This window comes from Electrona antarctica, assembly GCF_951216825.1.
Source record: "Electrona antarctica genome assembly, chromosome: 21".
Lineage (NCBI taxonomy): Eukaryota > Metazoa > Chordata > Actinopteri > Myctophiformes > Myctophidae > Electrona > Electrona antarctica.
Window position 1 is genome coordinate 35,515,035 of NC_136802.1, and position 26,868 is coordinate 35,541,902.

Consider the following 26,868-nt stretch of genomic DNA (forward strand, 5'->3'; position numbering starts at 1 on the left):
AGTAGCCTAGTGAAACTAGCAGATCTACAAGCTCGCACCGCTCTTTTCCCTTTTTACCTCCATTATGATGAATTCCTGTTCTGTTCTTTGGCTATATAGAAGTGTCTATTTGTACGTCTCTAAATGTTTCGATGAATTTAACATGGTGGACCCTCTTGTAAACAAGTGTAATGCTTAATTGGGTCGTCCACTCACAGTTAACAGCCTTTGTATTGAGTTTGTGCTTGAAATGTACTGTAATTCTGCAAACTGTTAATACATATTTCAATCAATCAAAGCACATTGTGATTGTAGATCTGCTATTTTAACTGCTTTGGGTCCTATATAGGCAAACATCTATTTCTGTTCTGGGGTCTTGAGATAAAAAGTTTGGGAACCAGTGACCACTGATCTAGATTCTAGAAGACCATCATTCCTAATGTATAATCTCTCACACACACACACACACACACACACACACACACACACACACACACACACACACACACACACACACACACAGGAATGTCAACTATCCTCCCTAAGGTTGGCTCCAGTCAGAGTGGAAAGGGTTGCAAAACAACTCGAATATTCCTCTCTATGCTACAATGTTCCACATTAAGTAGTAGCGCTATGGACCAGAGCTACACATTAAGTCAAATGTAAGAGCACGCCATGCTGCTTTCTGCTGCAGGTTTAATGTTTGTTTTTAGTTCAATGTCATCTTGTCCCTAACACAAACATTAAATGCCATTAACACTAAAGATATATTGTAATGTTTTGTCACCGTTTGTTTTTACATCACTATTACATCGTCACCTAATCAACGAGAGTTAGACTTTAATATATTAGCGCCCCTCACTTCACACTGGTGTGATTTTTTATTTAACATAGGCTACAGTACAAATCCATGATCTGTTGAAACCGAAAGAAAGGTGCGGTCATGAATGTCACCCATCCAGATGAAAACACCAGGGTGAAAAATGATAATTTAAAAAATAAATCAATAAAGAAAAATCAAAACAAAATGACAAGAAATTGTCTAAAGTAGCTAGTGAAAATAGCAGATATCCAAGCTTAGCCTACAAGCACAAGGGGTTTGCATGGCAAAGCATCTCAGCTGCTAAGATTTTCCTCATATGAAATTTTAAGTGGGGGAAAAAAGGTTCCCGCGGTTTGGGTTGTTTTGAAAAATGAAAATAATACACACAACCTCACGGTAATTAGTCCCTAACAATACGAATAAGTCCATTGGCAATGATTGACTCCCACATTGAACACTTACTTGCCCAGCTCCTCGTACAGCTGGTATTCATCGGTGAACCTGGTACAGGTAGTAGTAGCCATGCTGATGAAGGTGACAGAGGAGAGTCTGACTGGAACAAAAAACCTTTTAGCTGTTTACTCTCCAGACTGACTCCAACACGCAGATCCTGTCCCTCAAAGTGGCACTTGTCGCCGCAGAGGGGGGGGTAAAGAAAAGCAGAGCCAAAGATCAATAATCACAGCTGATTGTTCATAAATGCGGTCGGTGACTGCTCGTTTGTTCCCGTAGTAAGGGCTCTCTCTCCGTCTCGGACAGGACACTCCCCACCACGTACAGAAGAAGAAAACCCTTCTCTTGCTGCTGGAGTTGACGGCTTGTCAGGGACGTCGCGACCTGCTGCTGTATGTTATGTGTTTGTGAGTGAGTGAGTGTGCCAGCGTGCGTGTGTGTGTGTGTGTGTGTGGAAATCACTTGGTTTGGGTGCGATACTTTGTTTCCACTATCGAGCGCTTCCTGGTTGGAATATGACCTGCACAACAGTGACCCCTAGCGGCAGGTTACGAGTAACGACGCTAACAGAGCTCCGTTATTTTATCAACTTTTTTATATAGGTCTACAGTAATTTCAAGGACGCCCAACGACCCCCACGTGCAGTATGAGTGTGATATGATTTGTTTTTCTCGACACTGTACAATTCAGAGTTCATTTAACTTTGAGAGAGTACAAATGGAACCAAATGGAGTAATGGACTCTTAAAGGGTCTGTCCTATAAAGAGCCCGCAGGACCCTTTCAAAGGACCTGCAGGGCTCCAGAGGAATAATTTAATTGATGGTGCATCATGCATGTGTGTCAAGGTCAAGGTTTCTGTGATTGATTCATAGATCAACAAACTGTAGGCTACTAGCCTATACAGTTTGGACAAAAAATAATAAATAAATAAACGTCAATACTATTGACAAACAATACTATACTACTATACTATATTGAGTTTGACAATACATGCATCCTGCTGGTCAAAGTCACCTTCACACACTGAGACCCACGACTGATTAGACTTCACCTCCACTCTGCCTGAACACGAACCAGTCCCATTCACCAACCTCACAGACTCTGTAGAGAGAGAGGAGGGGGGGTTGAGGAAGAGAGAGAGAGTTAGATAGATAGATAGATAGATAGATAGATAGATAGGAAGTGATTGTCATCACTCACCCAACACCGCTGAAGTTCCCTTGAGCAAGGCACTGAACTGCTCCCCCTGGAGCTGCTTAGTGGCCAACAGTATAAGACTGTGGTTGTACTGGTCAGCTCCCAGGTTTTAGTGTGTGTGTGTGTGTGTGTGTGTGTGTGTGTGTGTGTGTGTGTGTGTGTGTGTGTGTGTGTGTGTGTGTGTGTGTGTGTGTGTGTGTGTGTGTGTGTGTGTGTGTGTGTGTGTGTGTGTGTGTGTGTGTGTGTGTGTTTCTATGTGCAGGGCGTTGCTGAAAATGAGCATCTGTGCTCAGCTACTTCCCTGGGTAAATAAAGAATTTAAAAAAAATCACCTCCACATAGGTGTCCGTCCAGTACCCAAGGACTTTCCCATAAGCAGCAGAGCCACAATCCAGCTGTCGACACGTAACCATGTGCTTCCTCCATCTTAGATGTCTTATACTTATCCTGAACCTTAGGCCACTCTCCATTGTGTCCCTTCCACAGTGTGCCACTACACTGACTGGTTCCTCCCACCAACTTGACATCTGTACAGAGACAACAGAATCAACTGAATTTTATGTTTTACTTTTTTTTTTTAAGAAAAGTTACTTTGATCAGAAGAAAACCTTTTAGGCTATAATGTATAATGTTTGTTTTTGAGTGGTGTAAACCACTCCTACGACTGGCTTTGTTAGTTTACTGTCTGTCTGTCTGTTCGTACCAAAAAATGAGCATGGTTGCTACGGTCACCCAGTTCACCCGGGTGTGATTTAATTACGTCAGACATTACGTCAGATCAGAGCAGATCAGGCTATATAAGACCTTACACCACTCAGTTCACACGGGTGTGATTTTTATATTGTTTACCTGGTGTTGGTTTTGATCTTGGTTGAACCTGGAGAGCTGAAGAGAAACAATCACACCCGTGTGAAGTGAGGGGCGCTGATATATTAGTCTAACTCATGTTGATATGGTGAAGTAAAACAAACGGTGCCAACACAAACATTGAACGCCATTAAAGAGACAATATGACCAGACCCCACTTTGAGAACCACTGCACTAGCACTGTACACTTTTGAGATACTTTAACTTTACTCAAGTATGTTTCGATACTTCGTACTTCTACTCTACTACACCTCAAAGAGGAATATTTAGTACGTTTTTACACTACTGCAATGATTTGAAAACTTTAATTACACACTACTTTGTACATTTAGACTACTATTGCAAAACATACATTAACCAATGAATCCCATATCTTGTACTTTATTCTACTATTCATACTACTATTCTAAAATGGTAGATCTACAAGTTGACAAAGACATTGTACACGGTGAGCTTTTCACATCTGCTATTTTCATCTGCTAAGTTTGACATGCAACTTCAAACACATTTCAATACTTTTTCTCTTGGTACTGAAAGTGTATTTTGATGTCAACACCTTTGTACTTAAAGGGGAAAACCACCCATTTTCAACATTTTACTATGTCATTAATATACCTTAGTTGTGTGGAAATAATAAAAGGTCCCCCCCATTCTGTGTTTCCCAGAACTGTAATTTTTTTTTTCAGACCTCCAGTTCTAGGAAACACAGAATGGGGTGACTTTTTTATTATTTCCACACAACAGCTCTAAGGTATATTAATGACATAGTAAAATGTTGAAAATGAGTGGAATGCCCCTTTAATCATTCCGTAACACCTATGAAGGAAGTAGGGAAGGGGCCTGGAAGTAGGAAGAGTTCTTTCCAAAATGGCTGGTGTGCACATAGACATATAAAGGTAATTAAGGTATAGGTTTTGATAACTGTGGAAAATAATGTTAATAATTCTGATTATGTTTCAATCTCCCTTTGTGAGGGGCCCTTTTACCCCCATCTTGTCAGATGGGGGTAATGCTGTCAAATAGCCTAAATATAAATTTGGGGGATCCTTGACATGAATGTTTGAGAACCACTTAGATTAAAGTTTGATTTGATAACCTTGTCCTAAATAGATTATATGGTGGTGTGTGAACTGCCTAATAAATCAAAGCTTCAAGCCTTTCATATAGCTTTTAACAAATGAAATGGTTGGGGCTGCGTTTCCCTTTTGGGTACATGAAACCATTGTCGCCACATGGGGGCAGCATCAGGCCTCGCTCGTACGCAGCCAGGCCTATGAACACATTGGTCATTCGAAAATAGCCGATCTACAAGCTCCCAACGTGAATGGGATCTTGTAGATTGGACATTTAATGTGACTCAGTGTAGGTATTGACCATTTTCAAAGAGATCTTGAAAATATATATATAAAAACCCCAAAGCACTTCAACTATACAGGAAAAACAAGCTCAAGCACATGCAAACAGTGAATTACCCGTTTCTGCCTATTAGGTGGAAGGCTCATATGTCCCAAACTTGCAGATTCAAAGCATATAGCTAAAGTGGGCAGAATATACTCTAAGGGGCAGATCTACAAGCTCAGTGTTGTGCCACATTTTGAGCTTGAATGACTTTTGACACTGTAGTATGATCAAGCAGCACTTGCCACCTGCCCAGTGGCAAAACTTGGTATTATTGTGCTAGTCAACTGGCCTGACTACCAAAGAGAATTGTGCAATGAATCTAGATACATGAAAGTTTCACATTTTGAATTATAAACTTTCCATGACATTTCAATTTTCTGAGCAGGATCTGTGCAAGGTTTTCCACCCGATGTGACATTATTGCAGAAGCAGGATGTCAGGACTACATGTTTGTGTCGTGTACAAGTATGATTTGTGGACAAGAGTTTGGTAAAGACCAAGGGATCAACAGAACAGGCTGAGAATCTGGTTTGATTGTGATTTGAGCTCAAATAAGCTACAAAAAAGGCAATGTATGAAAAAGTTTTATTATTTTAATCAAACAAAAAACATTAAAACGCAAGAAATTAAAATAATGCATTAAAACAGTTAACACGGAACATGAAACATGAAAAAAGACAAATGCTTTAATTCTGATTACGGAGAGGCAATTTGGACTTGGGCGTTTGAGTTTCAGTCTTAGCAGGGACTCTCCTCTTCTTCCGTTGCTGGGAAGCCTGAAAGGAAAAGGGGCGATTACTGAAATGAAGCTATAAATTCAGCTTTGAATGTAATCATCCTGAGGTTAATCAGGATAACATTAACAAATACCCACAACCTCTAAAGATAACTTTTGATGGTAGTTTCTCAAACTTCAATTTCAAGGACCCCCACAAAACATGTACAAGGTTTGGTTCCATTTGTACACTTCTGGCTCCATTCGTCACCGCTAAAACCCTTATCCCTAAACCTCTTTGCCTTTTATCATTTTGCAAAACAATTTTGAATATTTAAAATGGCCCTACAAGCTCACAACCAGTGCACAGAATAACCTTCACGGTTGGTGCTACCCACCTTGAAGAAGGGTCCGTGGTTGTCGTTGCTGCAGACCAAGTTCTCGTCGTTCTCGAACGAGACGGAGGCCGCCTCAACCTCAAGCAAATCCTAGACACCACAGTTGATCATTAGAATTTAGAACGCCAGTTCTATATACACACAGTTCATAAATACACACAAACACTTTTTTTAACTTAGCCCCCTCCCCCCCATCAGTCAACAGAACCACAGATGTTTTCAGTGAGTCCAACATGGCTAAAATGGAATTTGAAGTTACTGAAAACTATCGTGGTAGATATAAAAATGACAAATGAAAAACCTGTTAACTGCCAATTGTTGGAAGTAATTGTAGGGCGATCTATAAGCTCACAGAGACACTGGAAGATGATATTTTGAGATGGGGTCCTTAGCCAAAAACACGACCACTGACATAACAAACATTAACTACCAGGGAGGTCAAATTAGCCTGCGTGTCCAAAAAGGACGTTACTGCATTTTGGCTTCGTAGGGCAGTCAGTTGGCCACAGGTCTTAATGGGTTGAAGAGTTTACCTGCTCTACTCGGTGTTGTTCAGCCTCCAGCTCTCGTTCTACCTCCAGTGCGTCAGTGGTGGCCTGCAGTTCAATGGTGGCCTGCAGTTCCTCCTGTTGGAGACGCAGGCTCTCCAGGAGTTCAGAGCGCCTGCGAGACTTGACAAGCTCCCTGGGGTACTCAAACTCCCTTCGCTGAGGAGTCATACCTGTAGGAGAACAGACGTTTTGGGGGATCCGTCATTAAAGGGCCATCACGTTGTGACATTTATTTTTGCCCCATTAAAACAGGGAAAGCATCCATGTCATTTTAGATTTTAGCGTCTTGCCATACAAAAAAATAAGCAGATACAGTACAAGGATATCACTTTGTGCTGAGAGCATGTACATTTGCCATTTTGAAACATAGCAATGTACGGTTAATATAAATATTGAATACTATAGTCAAACCTGCAATGTGGGCTTGTCAATATGTCTGTTGGTTCTTACCAGTAGGGACGTCCTGTCTCAGCTCCTGTTGGAAGTGGTGGAGCAGCTCTTGGGCGCTCTCCATGTGGCTCTGGAGGTCAGAGTGCTGCTGGTCCAGCACAGCCTGGTCCAGGGAGACCTGAGTCTGGAGTGAACGCACCGTCTGGGTCACCTTCTCCTGCTGCCCTGTCAGCTGGGCCCTGGTGTCTGGGAGCAATGCGTTGGAGTGGCTCTCCACACCCTGAAAGAAACGATACAAATGTTCAGGCATCAGTCTACATATAGTCAACCAGAACCAGTTGAAGAAGAAATTGAGGTTTTGCTTTTATGGAAAGGTAAGCTTTGAGAATTCAAAGGGCAGGAGACCATTTCCCCCCGTAGATCAGTGGTTATCAAACCTAATTTCAAGGACCCAGAAGTCTGGGAGTGAAATGGTAAGGGTCCATTGCGTTGCGTTGTACACTCCGGGTTAGACCTGCAAGGGTCCATTTGGAAACCCCACCTTGAGAACCACTGTCCTAGTTTCATTTATACACTGGTACTGGAAGGGTACTCTGTATTGAACGATATTAAAGATGTTCCGATTCCCCCGACTTGCATGTCAACCTGTGATCAAGAGATCATTACGGGCTACAGACGACGTGTCGCAGGGCCAAACCACATGACAGTCTCATCTGCTTTGTCATTTTACCTCTTGCAGTGCCAGATTGGCAGCAGAGTTCTGCCCAAGGAGGGCCATCTGTTCTTGGGCTTGGTTTTGGACCCTCTCCTGAGCTCTGGAGCAGTGACTGCCGTTGCGTTCTCCGAGGCCTGTTGGGGTGCACAGGAACAACAGTGAACAAACGCTAGAATGAAGTAAACATGATGCCATTCCGTCCTTTTGTTATGCGTCATATAGCTCTATTCATTGCTATAGTGAGTCTACCATCTCTCTAGCACTTTAAAGAGAAAGGTCTAGGTCAGTTTAGGTCAGGATACAAATTTTATCCAATCAGATAACTCTAGGGAAAATGACTTAAATTGAAGCTGATAAGTCTCTCCCCTTTCAGGATGAAATTGGCAACTCATCTCAAAGGTTTCTGCCAATGTGGCCCCCTGAACAATTTAGAATAGCCCTGCCCTACTTGATCATACTAGAGCGCCAGACAAGCGAAGCATCAAAACCGTTTGAACTTGTAGTCAGCTACTTTACTGAATCTATAACAGAACATGAGGTTTTCACCCGGCAGATATATAGAAACATACATTTAGTTATTTCCAGAAAGCTTATGCGGGATTTAGGAGTTTATTTTGTATCGGCCTGCGGTATAAATACTATAAATGGTTACGATGAGCACACCAGTCAGAGGTCCTACCAGTGAGGGAGCGGTGTAGGAGCGAGCAGTAGCCTGTACTCTCCTCCAGGGCCTCGTCAGACTCCTGGGCAGTGTGGCGGATAGCAGCGGCCAGGGAGGGGACGGTGGAGGACAGGAGGTCTGCCTGGACCGCTACGCGCTTCTCCGCTTCACTGCAACATCTGGACAGAGAGGGTCGATTGCGTTTGGATTGATAAGCATGGATCCAGTGGTTGCCAAATGTTTATAGCTCAAGACAAGAGAAGACTCAAGAAGTCTTCCCGGGACAAAAGAGTGAAAATGGCATCAACAGGCTCACAAACGAAGCATTGTGAGCTTTTAGATCTGCCTTGAGGTTTTTTTAATTAATTTATGGAAATATTCAAACTAAATGAAATTGCTGTAATAGATCTTTTGAAAAAGGAAATAGACTGGAAAAGGTTTCTCATTTCAATATATTTCCGGGAATTTCATGACCGTGGCAACCCCGTGTAGTGTGATTGTATGGTTGGTAGTGAAGGTGGTGGTCTACTCACGTTGAAATAAGTGCCTTCATGTTTTGCACAGGCGCCTGCAGAGCTCTGCTGGCTGTAGCCAGACCACCAAAGCGGGTCTTGTTGTTAATGGCCATCAGGCTGAGCTGGCTTTGGAGACACTGGATCATTTGATTCATCTCCTGTTGGGAGCAGAACAAGGGCTTCATTTACAAATAGATACCAATTTCTTTCCTGATAACGAGTCCCATAACTTGCATATCGGTTAGGCTTACAAATAGGAAAATATTCAGTTTGGAGTTATGTAGAGGTTAAGTTTAGGGGTTGGGGTTTGAGTAATGCCCGATTTAACTTGGCTGTGGACCAGTGTTGGACACCTTTAGATTAAAAAAGGCTCAAAAAGGCATTCATAGAAATAGAGTTAAGGCTTAAAAATGTGTGGCATACCTGCTGTTGGGTTTCTGACTCTTGTTGGATCCGTCGAGACAGACTGTCATGTTCGGCCTCCAATGAACAGAGAGCATCCAGGGAGGATGTCCTCAGCTCAGCCAGTGCCTGAACATGACTGGTCAGAAACATATTGACCTCCTTCATTGCATCCACCTGATTGGATGACAGGGAGTGAAGCCAGACATCAAGTGAGTGCAGTAATCACTGTGCATTTAGTAAATAATGGTCAGCCAAATGATTTAGCCGTTTTATGGCAGATTAAAATGCGATGGACCAGTTGAACGTTCTCAAAAACGACTACTTTAACGTAACTATTATGGCGCTGCCGAAACTTCATAATAAAGGCGCTACAGTGCCAAGCAGATGAGATTTTATTCTGACAACGGCCGCCTTCCCTTTACCCAAAAAAACCCATGAAGCTAAATCTTCCATTACTACAACAAGCCAGTAAGTGAACTCTTTAGACACGTTAACATTGTAAGGTGGTGCATGATAGTCAGAAATGAGTCTAGAATAGGTGTTTGAATCAATCTGCACAGAAGCAGCGTAGATTCAAAGAAAATAGGGGTTTTGTCGGGCCATAAAGTAAATTGTGAGCTCGCGCAAGCTCAACAGGTCGGGAGCAAGTGGCTGCAGTTTACCCCCTGAAATTTTTTTTATTTAGCGTTCCCATTTTATTGATTAAAAAAAAAGACCTTAAGACGTCCCCACACGCACCCCGTGGTTTTATTTGATAAAATGTGGACACGTTCTGGGCATCAGAATTGTTAAGACCAATCCTGTATGGTGGTCCCTAAAAGAAAAAAAAATCTATAGCCAAATACATTCTTCAATTTGGGAGTGCTTGACATGAAGTTTGAGAACCACACAATGACATATTGGTAAATGTAATGGCATCATAAGGACCTTGTCAGCTTGGGCTCTGTGGTCTTCCACGGTCTTCCTCATGGCTTCATTTAGCGTTCTGATGGCTGCGACACTGGGAAGAAGGGAGACCGCAAGAGCCTCCTGCAGGTCCTGCTTGAACTCCTCCTAATACACACACACGGCAGATATGAAGACCAACTTCCAAGAAATGACTCCACACATTTTACACTAGACCATCTACATGGTCACAAACGCATCACGACGCGTTTGTGAGCTTGTAGCGCTGCCTTTTCCGTCAAAATATCGTGATTAATGGAGACACTGGCCAAGGTCCTCACCTGCAGCTCCAGCAGGCCGTCTCTGTTCTGCAGGCACAGCGCCTCCTGCTGGTGGAGTTTGTCCTGGAAACCAGCCACACCCTGGGCCACCAGCCCTGTGACTCCTCCCATGAAGGACTCCATGGTGGCCACAGCGCTGCGCATCGCCTCCTCGTTGAACGACAGCACCGCGCCTATGGAGGGATGATGGATTGGATTAAAGATAAATAAAACCTCACGACTGGCCAAGTCCTAAAGTGCGATTTGTGAGTCAGTGGGGGATAGCAGTTTCCTAAATTACAGCATGTACAATGATGATGTGTTCCTTCCATCTACATAGTGCTAACCAAGTGAAGAAATCACAGGCCTTGGATATTCTGAACAATGAGTACTTTTAGTACACTTGGATGCCAATACTTTTACTCAAGTACATGACATTGTTTTCGGCCTTTTACTTTTAACAAAGGGAGCATTGCTATAATATTGCAAAACATTAAAGCGGTGGTGTAAAAAGTACTCTAAACTCACCCATGGAAGAGGTGTAGCTGGCCAGCGTGCTGCGGTGCTTGGAGGCCTGCTGGCAGACACTGCCCTCCATGTCACCGAGCACACGGTCCATCCTCTGGCTGAAACTCTGGTGGACACTAGTGTTCTGTTGGTCCACCTGGAGTTTAAAAGCAGACCGTTACTGGACTGCCATACCTTAGCAACCCAACTTTCTTAAATGCATGCTTGACGTTCCATCCACAGAACATGCATATCGTCAGTCACCTTGTGTGTTCTGGAAAGGGACAAGAAACCCATTTTCCAATGTAGTTCTTAATCACAAGCTTGTTTACTTTTATTTGATTTATAAAACGCAGAGAAACCTAAATTATCCAAGCCCAACGCTAATATACGATACTGGCTATTTTTTTGCCACGTGTGTAGCCATTATTTTACAAAATATATAATAAATGTGGAGATTGAAGGTTCCGTCCTACAGCAACGATATGAAGTAACAGAACGTGTGAAAGCAAAGAATTGAATAGCACCTTGTTCTTCCTGTCCAGCTTGTCATGGAGACCAGACACATGGCTGGTGCTGATGTGGGCTGTATTCAGCAGCTGGAGATAAGACACAACCCATCAGATTAAGGTAGTGATGAGACTAGTTCAGCTTCCTCACAGGGCAGGCTGCAATTAACCCGACTCCGCCAGATTGCGGCAGTATTGAGTTCACAAGTTCCCTCCTGACTGCATCTGGTCTCTCTCAAGCAGAAACTATGAACCCAAAGCAGCAGGATAAAAATTTCCATCATAATTTCGAGTTGTAGTCCCGTTAGGTTGCATTTGCGCTGTGGCACAGCTACAATACGTCACCAGTCTCCCGCTGATCCCACCTCTAGCGGCCGCATATCGCTCCGATCACCATTTGATCAGAGTGCATCGTCTCTGCCCGAGAGACCAGCTGGGAAGCAGGAGGAGGAACTCACTGCTGCAGAGTCAGGTTAGGCTGCAATATCTACAGCAATAATGACTACATTGACTTCAGTGACCGCTAACATCTACTTTGTCATTGACTGCACACCCGGGCCAGTGTGGCAACAGTCTTTTCTCCATGTGAGGCGCACAGAAGGCTAACTTTTACATGAACTGCATCTGGCTTTTTAGCACTGACAACACGTCACAGTAGTGAAAATGTGCACTCTGAAACAAGAGGCTACATATTTTGTACTATAGCAGAAGACAGGCTTACACAGCAAGTGTACGCAAAAAAAACATGGGGTTCTGCCCAACAGCAACAATATATTATTTTGTTTTAATCCACACCTGGTCAGCAGTGCTATACAGCTTCTCCTGGGTGGAGGTCAGGTCAGAGCAGATGAACTGCTCCTCTGTTAGATGTTGTGCGGTTTCCATGAGGGCCTGTGTGGTCTCATCTAGCCTGTAAACAGAAAACGTGTTACTTTCAAGTACTGCATCCCTCCCACCACCACTCTGGTCAGCTCCTTTTTGAACTAAGGTGGTGCACAAACAATGTGTATAGTAAATAGTTCTAATGAACCTGTGGTCTTTCTCTTCCAGCTGGACAGTGCACTGCTCCAGTTGGCTCTGGCTGTCGGTGAAGAGCTCCATCACCTGGGGAGAGGAAATAGACCCAATGAGTGGCTATATCATTGACACAAGGAGAAAGTTCATGGTCTGGGCAATTCAATGAGAAACAGAGTAGATCAATATAGATTTTCTGTCCAAATTACACACCAAACAAAGAGTTGGAGACTAGACTCTTATTGACCAATGACCCGGTCATCAAATTGACTTTTTTTTTTCTTTTCTTTAATTTTATAACCCATTTTTTCACCCCTGTGCCAATTATCTAATGTGATCCTGGGCTCTCTACACCAGGGGTTCTCAACGTTTTTGGCCGGGGACCCACGAAAATGCTTTGGCAATGGCTCATAGCGCGCCACCGAGTGGCACGCTACGAGCTTGTAGGTCTGCTACTTTTGAAAAATCGTGAAAATAAAATTAAAAACCCTTTTTTTTTAATATAATTTGGCGACCCCCCGAGGGGTCGCAACCCACGGGTTGAGAACCCCTGCTCTACACACCCTCCGCCAACCTAGTCCCCATATATTGGGGACATGGGGAGACCAACTGACTTGAACTCATGCTTCCTTCCTGCCCGAGTGTCCAAGTTGCTCCTTTACACGTGACAGGGGGGAGTTTCCCTGGTTGGACGTAGAGCTTGGAAGGAACACGTTATTCCAACCAGTTCCTTTCCCCTCCATCAGGCGCCCCGGCTGGCCAGGGGGAGGCAGTTTGTTTAGAGACCAGGATTACTGCATGTTTTTGTGAGGGTACCTACCCTAGGGGACACGGGGAGAACATGCAAACTCCGCACAGAAAGGCCCTTTCGCCAACCCCGCCTCGGGTATGGCACTGATGACGCGGAGGAGGAAACACGCCGCCAGCACCCACAGCGCCCCGAGCGGGAATCGAACCCAGGACCTTCTAGCTGTGAGGTGACAGCACTACCAACTGTGCCACCGTGCCCCTCAAATTATTGACTTTGAGATCAGACAAAGTCTGGTGTGTATAAAAGTTTGAATATACACATACAAATGCCAGCTGATTACAGTACTTGCGCAAGTAATTATATGTTCTGTTATGATTACTAGTTAATCAACTTGGTGTAAAACTAACATACCTTCTTCAGCTCCTCCTCTGCAGCAGAGATCTTTTCCAAATAGCCAGTTATAGTCTCGTCCTGGTTGGTGATCTGCGCCGTCATGTGGCTGTAACACAAGAGCAGTATTAAATAGTACAAATATTTTTTCAAAGAGAAATGGGGGGTGTTGGGGCCAAATTGATCTACAAAGTAATCATAAAAGCTCACATTTCAGGAATGGTGAAAAGTGCAGAAGTTGCATTAAATATTTTTCACACGTTTGGATAGGCATAAAGACCAACTAACATTAAACAAAAGCTCATGACTAGGGTCCAATTCAGTGTAGGCATCACATTTTGTATTCCCCGGTGCCATACCTGAAGTTCTCAGCGGACAAGTACACCCCATTCTTGTCTCGAGCGGCAGCCAGGTCACGCTTCAAGCGCTCAATTTCCTCTGTGTATTCCTTGAGTGGGGGTGAGAAAGGAGTCCACATATAAGATGACTGACATTCAGCTTTGTTGGAACATTACATTATTTCAGACCAGGGTGTTTTCTTGTCAACAGACTGCCATTCTCAAGAACTGATGGTGAAGCTAACGTGTCACATCTGTACAGTCTACTACAGTGTATAGTTTTAAAGGTAAGACAACTTTGGTAGAAGTTTGGGTTGTGTTGTTACCTAGCCATGATGTAACTCCAATGTGGACAAGAAGTCAAAATTGCTCCAGTGATTAGAAGTTGATAATTTAAGACAATTATAGATCACCAAAACTTTTTTTTACAACAGTTGATTTTGCCATTTTTATTAAAACCCAGACTGGATCTGGATCTTCAAATGGAACACAAAAACATTTATAAAAATGTTAACTTCCTGTTTTGTTTGTTGATTTACTAAAATTGTACTGGGGGGATGCCATACTGCGTGTCGTATAGGCTCAATATGTCAGTTTGACAACTCTCCCTTCACATTCAGTAGATCCCGTGATCTTTCATGGCCAGATGTAATTGTATGAGGTCTAGTAGGACTATAGTAAATAAATAAATCTCTAAAAGAAAATTAAAAAAAAATACATATTTAGCCCAATGTTTGAATGCCCCCGCTAAAATAAAAGGCAGCAAACGAAAATAAATGAAGACTCATCTTTTACCTTCTCTAATAACTAAAACATGAACCTTGGTTGAAAAATCTAAAGTTGACCTAAGGCAAAAATCCTAACATGACTTGTTTCTCCATGTACCTTTATGAGAGTCTTCTTGGTCATCTTCTGGTTAATCTCCGGCTTATTCATGATGTTCTTGGCTCTGCTGGCGTACTCCAAGGTGCTCAATGTCTCCTACACAGCACAGAGACAACGCAGCACCAACGTCAACATAGTCTAACCCATAAAAGGATTTTTAAGGCATCAACCTTTCAATCCAGTTGCTACCTCTGTCTCATAAAATAATGTGCTCACATGTATAGCAAACTAATGTTTGAATTTGAAGATTTAGGTCAGGTTTTAGGAGTTTTTAATAATCAGTATTAAGTTGGGATGCACACGCAGATCTGACACAAAACAGGTCTGACATACTGAAATCACCCGTCGCGCCGGACAATGCGTTTGTCAAACATGCGTTGCCACTTGCTATAGTGTATTTTTTGACCAAATCACAAATCCGGAAATAGTGTACAAAAATAAATTCTGATGAACACACCTCCATGTTGCAGGAAGATGGAGACACCGTGGCGATGATCGACGTCTTGGTCCGTCCCCCTAGAGAGTCTTGAAGGATCCTAGTCAACTTCGACTCCCTGTAGAACATTAAGATCATGTCAGGAGATGACCTTGGTAATACCATTTACTAGTGCTGCAAACGAATATTCCATATTTGAAGGAATATTCGAATATAAAATATGGAATAGACAAAAAGGTTGTGAAATGCTGTGAGAGCTCTCGCAAGACTCTGGGCCATTTAACTTTAAACAGCTGGTCTCACGAGATCACAGAATCGTCACGGGCAGAAGGGAGAAGTATCCCCACAAGTTTTACTTAACGTACGACATATAATGTACGATGTATCTGGGACATATCTAGGCAGCAGTCATAGGTAGGAAGGTAAAATAAATGTACAAAAAAACAATCCTAAAAACACCGGGAGACAATGAGTGAAGCTAAAAATTGAGTTTTGCTGCCCACCTAAAGAACCACTGCCGTACAACACAACCACAGTTTACCTATAAGGGACGTGAGGTCTCTTCTCCACCAAGGCGGTGATCACTCTGCCCAGCGTCAGCAGAGACTGGTTTATGTTGCCTGCTTCACGGGCACGTTTGTCCTGTGCCCCCGAGCGGCCGATGTTTTCACTGCCCGCAAGATCAACCTAAAGACATGGGGACAGGTCGAGTTGTGGTCCACTGGAGCTCAGCAGGGCTCACTGAGCCAACAAGGCATTTACAACATTTGTACAAGTTTTAGTAGCGTTAGTTTACCAGGTTAAGCTTTCCAATCTTCACCAACTCTTCCCCTTCCATGGTGATCTCCTTCATGATAATGGTGATTGAGAACACCGAGTGGGATCGACTTGAAAAGAAATGTTACCATGAATACAAACAAGGTAATTGAAGAGGATTGTTAATACTAGTGTGTAACAACTAGTGTGTGTATATATATATATATCATATATATATATTTCTGTTGAATACCTGGAATAGGCATTCATGAGTGTGGCAGCAGTCTTCCTCTTGGCAGAGCCTCGCTCAAGGATGGAATACACTTCATTCTTATTGTGGACTGTGATCTCCTCCAGACCTTTAACGACCACGCCACGCTGACAAATACACAGCTAATTAGTCACTTACAAAAATAATAATAATCACCCATCGTTTACCGACAGCATGTACATGGCTGCAAAGATGTTGACCCTTTAATCATTTTGGCAATATCCGATTGTCCCCTTACGCACGATGGTCGATCGTGGGGAAAAAAACCTGATCGGAGAACTTCTAGAATTTCACACAAACTACCCAGCTTTAGCACTCTATAGCCAAAGTAAAACAGTACTTCAGAGACCGTTACCTTTTTGCCTGGGTCATCGAAGAGGTTGAGCTTTTCGCCAACATCATCTCCAGGACTCAGCAGGTCAAACAGCTCCTCGTTATAGATCTCCAGGAGGGACACTTTGACAGAGAACTCTGAGCCACTCTCCGTCAGCTTTTCAAAGAGCTGATGCAGCGTCCTGGGGATTATCCCAGCCAGTGGGTCCTGAAATCAAACACACAAGGTTGTGGAACACTAGTACGATGTGGCCATGTGTTCTGTGTACATTTGGAAGATATTAACTTAACTGCACCCAAATGAACATGATTGCACTGTGCACATGCATTTGCTTGACTGATTTAGTATACATCAATGGAAAACTGAAAGCCGACCAAACCTAAGCCCAAAAAGAAAAATTGTCGTTTTTTTTTATAATCACCATGTTCACGTCATTATGCAGCTTGTAACTGCCCCGAACAATGCCCTGCGGTACTTTGCTTGTTGTGTGAAAAACTTACATCCTCCCAAGTGACCTGCAGATCTGAGCTTCGTTCGCCTTCCATGGTGAAGGTCTTGCCGGTCCCAGTCTGTCCATAGCTGACCAATGACAACAAATATACATCAGCCACGGATCACATACTGTGCGATTTTGAAGTTAGTTAAATATGTGGGATGGGAATCAAACCATTCAGAGCCATGAAAAGCCAATTAGCCTGATTAACCACTTCATTTTGTTTGTAATTGATTCGATTCATTTTAAATTCCCTTGTCCTTCAGAGTCCCTTAACCCTAGACTAGGCAGGCAACAGCAACTGATGGTTACTGCTGCACCACTACATACACATCCTCAAGTGGCTCCAACACAAGTTTAGAGCAAACGCTTGCTTACGCAAAGACTGTGCAGTTGTAGCCCATGATGACCTCGTCAAGAATGGGGCACACTACGCTCCGGTAGACGTCGATCTGTTTTGCTGCGGGACCAAAGACCTAAGAGACGATTGAGGGGTTAACGTTGTAATGGAACAAACATTTGAAATGTGGAATCAGTTGTTGTACATGTATTTTTCTCTTTTTTTAAATGCCTGCTCACCATGTCAAAGGTGTAGGCCTTCCTGGCTGCTGCCCTGTCATTGACAGCCTTCACAGTCACCTCCCTTCTGTTGGGATCACAGATGACTACACTGTGGGTGCCCTTGCTCTCCAATGCACTGAAGGGCCTGAAAACACAAGGATAAGTGACTCAAGTTAGTGGCACAACATACACATTTACTTAAACTGTACTCGGCATTTGTACTTTACTTGAGCATTACCAATACGTCTCAGATCCAAATATTGTACTTTTACTCCACCTCATTTGACAGTCACAGCTGTAGTTACTATTAATTTTGTACATTTGGATTACTACAAAACTAACATTAGCCATTTCTTGAAAATATCAAATCTACAAGCTCACAATACATCGCGGCGCATTGTGAGCCGTCCCGTTCAAACACACTGGGGTGAAAAGAAAAAGATACAGACCGTTTGAGACAACCGTTAATCTGCTTTGTTTTGCGACGCCTGTGCTGAAATTTACACGTAGGGCTCGTAACCGATGTGAAAGTTAGATTCGGCACGACTGACCAAAAACGATCAGATGTAGTAAAATAAATAATTTAGTTTAATTTGGATACGATGTTGAGATTCAGAAAAGAGTAAAAAGTGGACATTTTAAAAGGTCGCGTCCTGGGCCAGCCGGAGGGCGTAATAATCACAACCATGCCCTCAAACAAACCACAACAGTGGAAGTGGAAGTACAAATTGCCTTCAACGAAACTACATTTCTGCCCGTTACTTGCAACAGTATTTCTACATTGATTCAAGTTCAACATGCCAGTACCACCACTAGTTTGCAGTAGTTAAAACGCGCCCACCCAACAGAAAGCAGTGGGGTAAACAAAACAATAACACAAGCGTTATCATAGTCATGAAATTAAAATACCTGCATCTGACGACAACCTGAACGTTCTTCCCCTGCTGCTTGTCCTCTCGTTTCATGCTCGTGTTTGATGCCATCTTTGCTACAAGCAGGAACACACTACAAACAAACACTCAATTTCCACGTAAAAACTCGACGTTAAAAAAAAAAGACAGACTATTAAGACAGTAAAAGACACGGATAAAAGTGGTCCAAGTGTGTTTGCGGCCGAGCTTTGTCCTCGAAATCGTTCAAACGTCGAACTTAAAACACAAAATAACGTTGAGAACGCCCGTCCGTTGCGATGTGTGTTTTGTATTAGCCGCCTGCTAGGAGCTAGAGAGAAGAAATGGAAAAATTCAAAACTCGCTTTAAATTCCACGTCAGCCAATGGCTGAAGCCGAAAGCGCCGTTACGTCACGACAGATTGGATCACGTGTCCTTGTAGTAGACTATTGGCGTAGCAGCGAGGAGGGGTGGGGCGGAGCAGCGTGTTTGTGTGCGTGTGCGTGTGCGTGTGCGCGTGTGTGTGTGTGTGTGTGTGTGTGTGTGTGTGTGTGTGTGTGTGTGTGTGTGCGTGCGTGTGTGTGCGTGTGTGTTTGTGCGTGGTGGAAAAAGTGTGCGTGTGTGCGTGCTGTACTCAGAAGTAGTAGTAGTAACGGCTGAGGCGGGCCAACCTCCCTACTGCTCCCAGTGGCAGCCTTCGGAACTCGGAAACCCAGACGTTTTTATTTCCAGACTGACAGCTCATTGTGATATTGTTCAATGTTCATACATTTAATAATTTGCATCTACATTTGTATTATTTATTATTGTTATATTCTTCCAACAATATTCTTCTGGATATTGTGCTATATTTAGATACTCTTATTTCTAGTTCTAAATCTACATCTATCTATTCCATATATCTTTGGCTCTAATAGTAATCTCAGCAAGGCAAATGGCTTCTTGGTTAAAGTGGGTGACAATGTTATCACACGTAAAGATGAAATTACCTACCTAGGTTCCATCCTGGAGGCTAATCTTTCCGGTGATAAAATGGCCACCAACGTAATCAAAAAGGTCAACCATAGAACAAGATTCCTTTACAGGATCTCCTCACTGGTCAACAAAAACACCTTGAAGACCTTAACAGGAGCCCTTGTACAGGGTTTCTTTGACTATGCATGCACCTCCTGGTACCACAGCACCTCAAAGGCCCTTAAAACCAGGCTCCAGACTTCCCAAAACAAACTGGTCAGGCTCCTACTTGACCTAGCCCCCCGAACCCACCTCACCCCTGCCCACTTCGACAGGCTGGAATGGCTTAGGGTCGACGACAGAGTACAGCATCTTGCAATGGGTCTGGTCCACAAGATTCGATACACCACCAAGATACCCATGTACCTGTCTATACTTCCTTAATGTTAACGAAGTCCACACCCACAACACCAGAGGGAGTGCAACAAACCATGTACAACCCAGATTCGGCACAAACAAGGGACTAAATTATTTTCGCTCCTATGCCACCAAAATGTGGAACGCCCTACCAACTGTCATTAAGACATGCGAATCCCTTGACTCTTTCAAAACCGCTCTCAAAGGGCACCTACGGACGGCTGCAATTCGAAACTGGCCCCTGTAAAATCGGAATCCCTCAAACACGAACGCAAGGACAACACAAGAGACGGTCGCGGCCACACAGCCAACTCAAGGTATGGCCACTGAGCCAACTTGGGGACCCAACGCAAGGACAACACAAGAGACGGTCACGGCCACACAGCCAACTCAAGGTACGGCCACGGAGCCGACTTGGGGACCCAACGCAGCTCCTCCAAGGAAAACAAACAAATTAACGGAGCTGAACGTGAATCCCCCCCACCGCCCACCCCTTTTTTCCCCTCACTGTATATGTTTCTTTTCCCTTTTTACCTCCTTTATGATGAATTCCTGTTCTGTCTATAGAAGTGTCTATTTGTACGTCTCTAAATGTTTTTGATGAATTGAACATTGTGGACCCTATTGGAAACAAGTGTAATGCTTAATTGGGTCGTCCACTCACAGTTAACAGCCTTTGTATTGAGTTTGTGCTTGAAATGTACTGTAATTCTGCTGTTAATACATTTTTCAATCAATCAATCAATCCCTCTGGGGATATTTAAAACAAAAAAGAACTGTGTCCCTCTCTCACTGGTCATTTGGCATTTAGTGGCAGCGGTGGCCGAACGGATAGCAGAGCGACCTTGATACCGGAAGGTCGCCAGTTCGAATCAGCCGTCCGACACGTTAAAAATTACCACCGCTGAAGTGCCCTTGAACAAGGCATTGAACCACTACGATGAAATGTGTTCTATGAGCAGGGCCTGGCTGGAAACAAGTTCTTGAGCTTAGCCCAGATAGTGATACCCTGGGTAAATATAGTAATCATTTAATTTCATCATGCTGTTATGAAATGGCAATGGGAACACATAGGTCATAAAAATGGACCAACCCTTCAAAGCCCGGATATATTTCTACTTGCAAAAAAAGAGATTCCAACCTTTAACCTTACTACTACGTTGTACTTAGCAGAGGAAAATATGTTAACAAAAAAAAGTGTTATGCAAATGTTATGCACATTTATAATAATTATTAAAAAAAAAAAAAATACATTTGGGGGATATCTTTCACAATACTAATGTTCTAGACATTCTAATAATCACAAAAATATATAGGCCTATTACAGGCATTTACTTTTTCAGGGATTTTGAAGTTGTGTGAATTTCTGCCTCTGTGGGGGGGTATTTATATGCAAATATGACCAATGGCATTGCAAGACTAAACAATGAACATCAACAATGATGATGTTTAGGTGAAAAAACAACAGTAAAAAATGTATTAATGAATTAATTAAAATATAAATGGTTGTAATGTTGCAACGGTGGGTCTTGCAGGGTTAAATGTATATAACTGTCAGAATGGCATCATTTAATACAGCTATGGTTGTAGTAGACACAACAATTTATGGCAGCATTTGATTTAGAATTGATTTTAATTTTGTATTATTGACTTGAATTAATTCCCACATTGAGCTGTACACTCAACACTGACAAGCAAACATTGTTTTGGGGCTCTGTGTCAGTATGTCTCACCCATGCATTCAGTTTAGTTTAGTTTAGTTTAGTTTAGTTTAGTTTAGTTTAGTTTAGTTTAGTTTAGTTTAGTTTATTTGATCATCCTTCAGTTTCAGATACAATATTTGAAGACAATGAATGGAAGCTGTTACAAAAACAAAACAAAACAGTTCACCAGCTGAGTGGATGCTCTGGAGGAGAATCAATGCACCCAGCAGAGACGACTCGGATTATAAGACAACCCATATTTTACAAGACTCATTTGTGGAAAAAGAACATTGAATGCCAAATAGTCTAGTCTAGTTCCCAATTTCCATTGGAAAAAAACCATATAGTCATATATGCAGGCCAATAGGGTATTTGGTTTAATTAATAGTCTTAAATGTTTGGTTTAATTAATAGTCCTTTGTATAAGACTTTTCCAAGTCTTATACAAAATTATAATTTCCCATAACTTGTTCAGGTATTTAATGGCCGTAAGGACTCTGATACAGGTATGTACAGTGCTATTATAAAACAGATCCATGGCATTTAGATTGTTTTCACTTTTAATCATTTGGCATCTCCAAATTTAATCAAGACAAATGCCCTAACTTCAAGTTCACTTTTTTGTCACAACAAGTAGAAAGGAGTGGGTGAACATTGCGGGTAAACATTTTGTATTGTAAACAATTGTACATTAATACATTGTGTAAAGACTTATGAGTCAACTCCCCAGAGACAGCTAGTGTTTCTCTATCTTGTGAACAATATATTTCAACTCTGGATGACTGGTGTGTAGGCCTACGTCTGTACATCTGTAATCCACGTAACTCGAGAACCGTTAGCCCCACCGACTTCAAATTCGACACACGTGCTCCACACCACCACAGGGAGTGCAGTGCCCGGTGTTGAGTCGGTCGGACCCACGGTTGTCCAGAACCGCCACAAAAAGGCCTCTGCCCGGGATCTGGACCGGGCCCCTGCCCAGGGTCCATATATGGAGCTGGCCTGTTCTGACCTCACAACACTCCATATTTGGGCATGCCTGACACAGAACTCCATAAGCTGGCCTGTTCTGACATCCCAACACTCCATATTTGGGCATGGCTGACACAGAACTCCATATATAGGAATAAAGGGATACAGAGAGACACATACAGAAATCTGACATCATTATGACGTTGGGCATAAAAGGGACACAGACATAATATCTGGGTGGGGCATTCAAGGCCAGTGCCCAACGGGCGCCGCCGTAGAGGCCCCACGTGCACCTCTAGTTACTTGCGCAAGCAGAGCGTGCAAGTATTGTGGTCGTGCTCGTACGAATGCACGTGTATGCTCGGAGGTATATATACTGATGTTGATGGTGACGTAATTAAGATATGTTTCAATGTCGGGTTATAACTGGCTGTCGATGAAGGGTGACATAATTAGGATATGTTTCAATGTCGGGTTATAACTGGCTGTCGATGGTGACATAATTAGGATATGTTTCAATGTCGGGTTATAACTGGCTGTCGATGGTGACATAATTAGGATATGTTTCAATGTCGGGTTATAACTGGCTGTCGATGGTGACATAATTAGGATATGTTTCAATGTCGGGTTATAACTGGCTGTCGATGGTGACATAATTAGGATATGTTTCAATGTCGGGTTATAACTGGCTGTCGATGAAGGGTGACATAATTAGGATATGTTTCAGTGTCAGGTGAATTAAAGGTAATGTCTGTATGTATACATGTATGTAATCTGAAACCTATTACGTCACCATCGACAGCCAGTTATAACCCGACATTGAAACATATCTTAATTACGTCACCATCAACATCAGCATATACAGTGGCGTGCACAGACATTTAGAGGGGCAGGTGCTCAAGTTAAAAAAGGGCACCTTGTGCAGCGCGTGGAACCGGCCGGTTGCCTTAATCCATTTTGGGCGGGAACCCCTTTTGGTGTTAGCATTATGTTATGCTTTAGCTATTGAAAAATAGCAGATCTACAAGCTCATAGCGCGCCACCGAGTGGCGCGCTATGAGCTTGTAGGTCTGCTATTTTTGAAAAATCAAAAAAAAAAAGAGAAAAAAAAGTTTTTGTTTCTTTTTTTTTCCAAAAGGGCACATTGCCAAAAGGGCAGGGGGTGCTCTAGCACCCCCTAGTGTCTATCTGTGCACGCCACTGAGCATATACCTACCAAGCATACGCACATAAAAAAGCCAGCCGACCACAGTATAGTACTTTCAACTTACATACATGTATAGTACATACATACGTTAACTGTTACCCAACCAATATTGAAACATATCTTAATTACGTCACCATTGACAGCCAGTTATAACCCGACTTTAGTATTTCATTTCAATGTTTTACAGCGAGCTGAGAATTGAAAGTTTGTAGCGGTCGACAGTACTTGCGCGCTCTGCTTGCGACTTGGCCTACTTGTGTGCAACGTGCAAGTATAGGCACTCGGCAGAGTACAATTCTAGTTATAATGATCATTAGATCATTAGTGGGAGCGGTGGCCGAACGGATTGCGGAGCGGTCTTGATACCGGAAGGTCGCCAGTTCGAATCAGCGGTCCGACACGTTAAAATTACCACCGCTGAAGTGCCCTTGAACAAGGCAATGAACCACTACGATGAAATGTTCTATGAGCAGGGCCTGGCTGGAAACAAGTTCTTGATCTTAGCCCAGATACCCTGGGTAAATATAGTAATCATTTCATTTCATTTCAGACTATAACCCAGCAATACGCAATAATTTGGGAGAGCCATGCATTGGACCCTCAAAAATGACTGCAACCAAGTTCATTTAAGAAAAATCACACTCGTGACTCGTGTGAAGTGAGGGACGCCTTTGTTTGCTATTGTATGTTGGGGGGGGGGGGCATGAATAAGACAAGCCAACCCACCGTCCATAGACTTGGCTGCCACATGATGTCACGGGGGAGGGTTCTTATGAAGCAAACATTAAAAGTCCATAGACTTAGCTACCACACGATGTCACATCACACATGAAAGCTAGCAATTAGAGGGGCTAGCGCCCCTCAAAATGTATTGAACTGAGGAATATATTAGAGTTTTTCTTGTATTCATTCACCTATAACACATTAAATGGGTGGATAAAATATTAAGAAATTAAAATAATTACTAAACTGTAGTGGCACTGCAGCTTACGATGCTTAAGAAGACACCACCCAGGCTGAATACAAAATAAAAAAAATCACACCTGTGTGAAGTGAGGGGCGCTCTTATCATCGTACATCATCATACATCATCTCATTCCGGCCAATCACAATTTGTGTCCTCACCTTCGTCATCAATGTTTGTCTCACACAATGTTTGTGTTTACACTATAAATTGTCCATTCATTGTCAATGGCATTTTAACGTTTGTGCACACACACACACCAAAAGCTGGACATAGGAGGGGCTAACGGGCCTCAATAATGACAGTGGACACACATGCCCATATGCACAGTTTGTGCTGTATGATGTCAGACGAGAGCTCTTTCAGGTTTTATAAGACGAGAAGAGACGCGGTCGGCTAATTATTTATTTAGGCTGAACAGACCATTCCGATACCATGACTTCCATAAAAGCCCTGAACCCAAACGCAGAAGTGGCCAGGGCACGAGACGCGCTGGCCGTGAATATCAGCGCTGCCCGTGGACTTCAGGATGTGTTGAGAAGTAACCTGGGACCCAAAGGGACCTTGAAGATGCTTGTGTCAGGTTCCGGGGACATAAAGTTGACCAAAGACGGCAACGTCCTGTTGCAAGAGATGCAGATCAAGCATCCCACTGCGTCGCTCATCGCCAAAGTGGCCACAGCGCAGGATGACGTGGCGGGAGACGGGACCACCTCTACCGTTCTCCTCATCGGCGAGCTCCTGAAGCAGGCCGACGTGTTCGTGTCGGAGGGCCTCCATCCCAGAATCATCGCCGAGGGCTTTGAGGCTGCGAAGGAGAAGGCCCTTGCGCTCCTGGAGGAGCTGAAGGTAACCAAGGAAATGGACAGGGAGACCCTCATCACCGTAGCACGCACCTCCCTTAGAACCAAGGTCCACGCGGAGCTGGCAGATCTCCTCACAGAAGCTGTTGTAGACGCTGTGCTGGCCATCACCAAACCCAACGAGCCCATCGACCTGTTCATGGTGGAGATCGCGGACATGAGGCACATGACGGACAATGACACACAGCTGGTCAGAGGTCTGGTCTTGGACCACGGCGCCAGGCACCCGAACATGAAGAAGAGGGTGGAGGACGCCTACATACTGACCTGCAATGTCTCCCTGGAGTACGAGAAGACGGAGGTCAACTCCGGCTTCTTCTACAACAGCGCAGTCGAGAGGGAGAAGCTGGTGGCCGCCGAGAAGAGGTTCATCCAAGACCGCGTGCAGAAGATCGTCGCCCTGAAGAACGCTGTCTGTCCCGATGGGGACAAGGGCTTTGTCGTCATCAACCAGAAGGGTATCGACCCAAACTCCCTGGACACCCTCGCTAAGGAAGGCATCGTGGCTCTGCGCAGGGCCAAGAGGAGGAACATGGAGCGTCTCACCTTGGCTTGTGGTGGCCATCCTATGAACTGTTTGGATGACCTGTCCCCAGACTGCCTGGGACACGCTGGGCTGGTGTACGAACAAACACTGGGAGAGGAGAAGTACACGTTCCTCGAGAACTGCAGGAACCCTCGCTCCGTGACACTGCTGGTAAAGGGACCCGACACGCACACCCTCACGCAGATCAAAGACGCCGTCAGGGACGGCCTGCGGGCGGTCAAGAACGCCATCGAAGATGGTAGTGTAGTGTCGGGAGCAGGTGCGTTCGAGGTGGCAGTAGCGGACGCTCTGGTCGCTTACAAGCCCAAGGTGAAGGGCAGGGCCCAGCTCGGCGTCCAAGCCTTCGCCGAAGCTCTCCTGATCATTCCCAAGGTGCTCGCTCAGAACGCAGGCTACGACCCGATGGAGACGCTGGTCAAGCTGCAGATTGAGCACAAGGAGTCGGGGCAGCTGGTGGGGGTGGACCTGGACACGGGCGAGCCTATGGTTTCAGGGGAGGCAGGCGTGTGGGACAACTATAACGTCAAGAGACAGCTCCTCCATTCATGCACCGTAATCGCTACCAATATCCTGCTAGTGGATGAGATCATGAGAGCCGGACTGTCGTCTCTCAGAGGTTAACGGTTGTTCTCGAAGCTTAACGGTTGTGAAAAAAAAAAAAAAAAGTATTTTAAAAGGCATCTTGGAATCATTGCTGAAGGACTTGCCGAGGTGGCAGAAGTAGGACCCAGCGGCCCTATATCAATTAACTTAATGATTAAGGTGTCGGCAAGCCACACAAACAAATAAAACGGATACTCGCAAAAAAACGAGACCACCGAACGGCCTG

The 26,868-nt window shown here is 43.8% G+C and overlaps 3 protein-coding genes across 3 annotated transcripts in view; 1 reads left to right on the forward strand and 2 right to left on the reverse strand.

Annotated features, from left to right (window-relative positions):
• The window catches only part of LOC306914361 (calcium/calmodulin-dependent protein kinase type II delta 1 chain-like), a gene marked incomplete at its 3' end in the record, with an annotated part of 96,220 nt that extends 94,442 nt beyond the window's left edge, over positions 1 to 1,778 (reverse strand). The window contains exon 1 of the mRNA XM_079491356.1: positions 1,265 to 1,778. Within this exon, the coding sequence (XP_079347482.1) occupies positions 1,265 to 1,326 (62 nt within the window). The 5' untranslated portion in view covers positions 1,327 to 1,778. The remainder of the gene's footprint in view (positions 1 to 1,264) is intronic.
• A 3,511-nt stretch (positions 1,779 to 5,289) lies between these two features.
• Positions 5,290 to 18,737, reverse strand: kif11 (kinesin family member 11). The gene is made up of 26 exons (XM_079490409.1): positions 18,431 to 18,737; positions 17,540 to 17,666; positions 17,339 to 17,436; positions 16,968 to 17,046; positions 16,489 to 16,674; positions 16,116 to 16,240; positions 15,903 to 15,993; positions 15,648 to 15,793; positions 15,128 to 15,224; positions 14,671 to 14,766; positions 13,807 to 13,895; positions 13,469 to 13,556; positions 12,323 to 12,396; positions 12,088 to 12,202; positions 11,311 to 11,382; positions 10,805 to 10,940; positions 10,298 to 10,470; positions 9,999 to 10,124; positions 9,090 to 9,245; positions 8,685 to 8,824; positions 8,170 to 8,330; positions 7,506 to 7,624; positions 6,836 to 7,055; positions 6,368 to 6,555; positions 5,835 to 5,924; positions 5,290 to 5,497 (listed from the first exon to the last, which is right to left on the reverse strand). The coding sequence occupies exons 1-26, from the start codon at positions 18,502 to 18,504 to the stop codon at positions 5,408 to 5,410; spliced, it is 3,156 nt and encodes a 1,051-aa protein (XP_079346535.1). The 5' UTR covers positions 18,505 to 18,737; the 3' UTR covers positions 5,290 to 5,407.
• A 6,327-nt stretch (positions 18,738 to 25,064) lies between these two features.
• Positions 25,065 to 26,660, forward strand: LOC306914054 (T-complex protein 1 subunit zeta-like; the record flags this gene model as incomplete). Its single annotated transcript, XM_079490940.1, has 1 exon — positions 25,065 to 26,660. The coding sequence occupies one exon, from the start codon at positions 25,065 to 25,067 to the stop codon at positions 26,658 to 26,660; it is 1,596 nt and encodes a 531-aa protein (XP_079347066.1).
• Between the last annotated feature and the right edge of the window lie 208 nt (positions 26,661 to 26,868).

What these genes read in the sequence shown, in the direction of transcription:
- kif11 (XM_079490409.1), bottom strand. Translation starts at nt 18,504, where the DNA reads ATGGCATCAAACACGAGCATGAAACGAGAGGACAAGCAGCAGGGGAAG. An exon ending in AGCTGGACAGGAAGAACAAG is followed by an intron (nt 10,941 to 11,310) that starts GTGCTATTCAAT and finishes TTTAAACTCCAG; the next exon opens with GTGGACCAACAGAACACTAG. An exon ending in ACCACGGACCCTTCTTCAAG is followed by an intron (nt 5,498 to 5,834) that starts GTGGGTAGCACC and finishes TTTTCCTTTCAG; the next exon opens with GCTTCCCAGCAACGGAAGAA.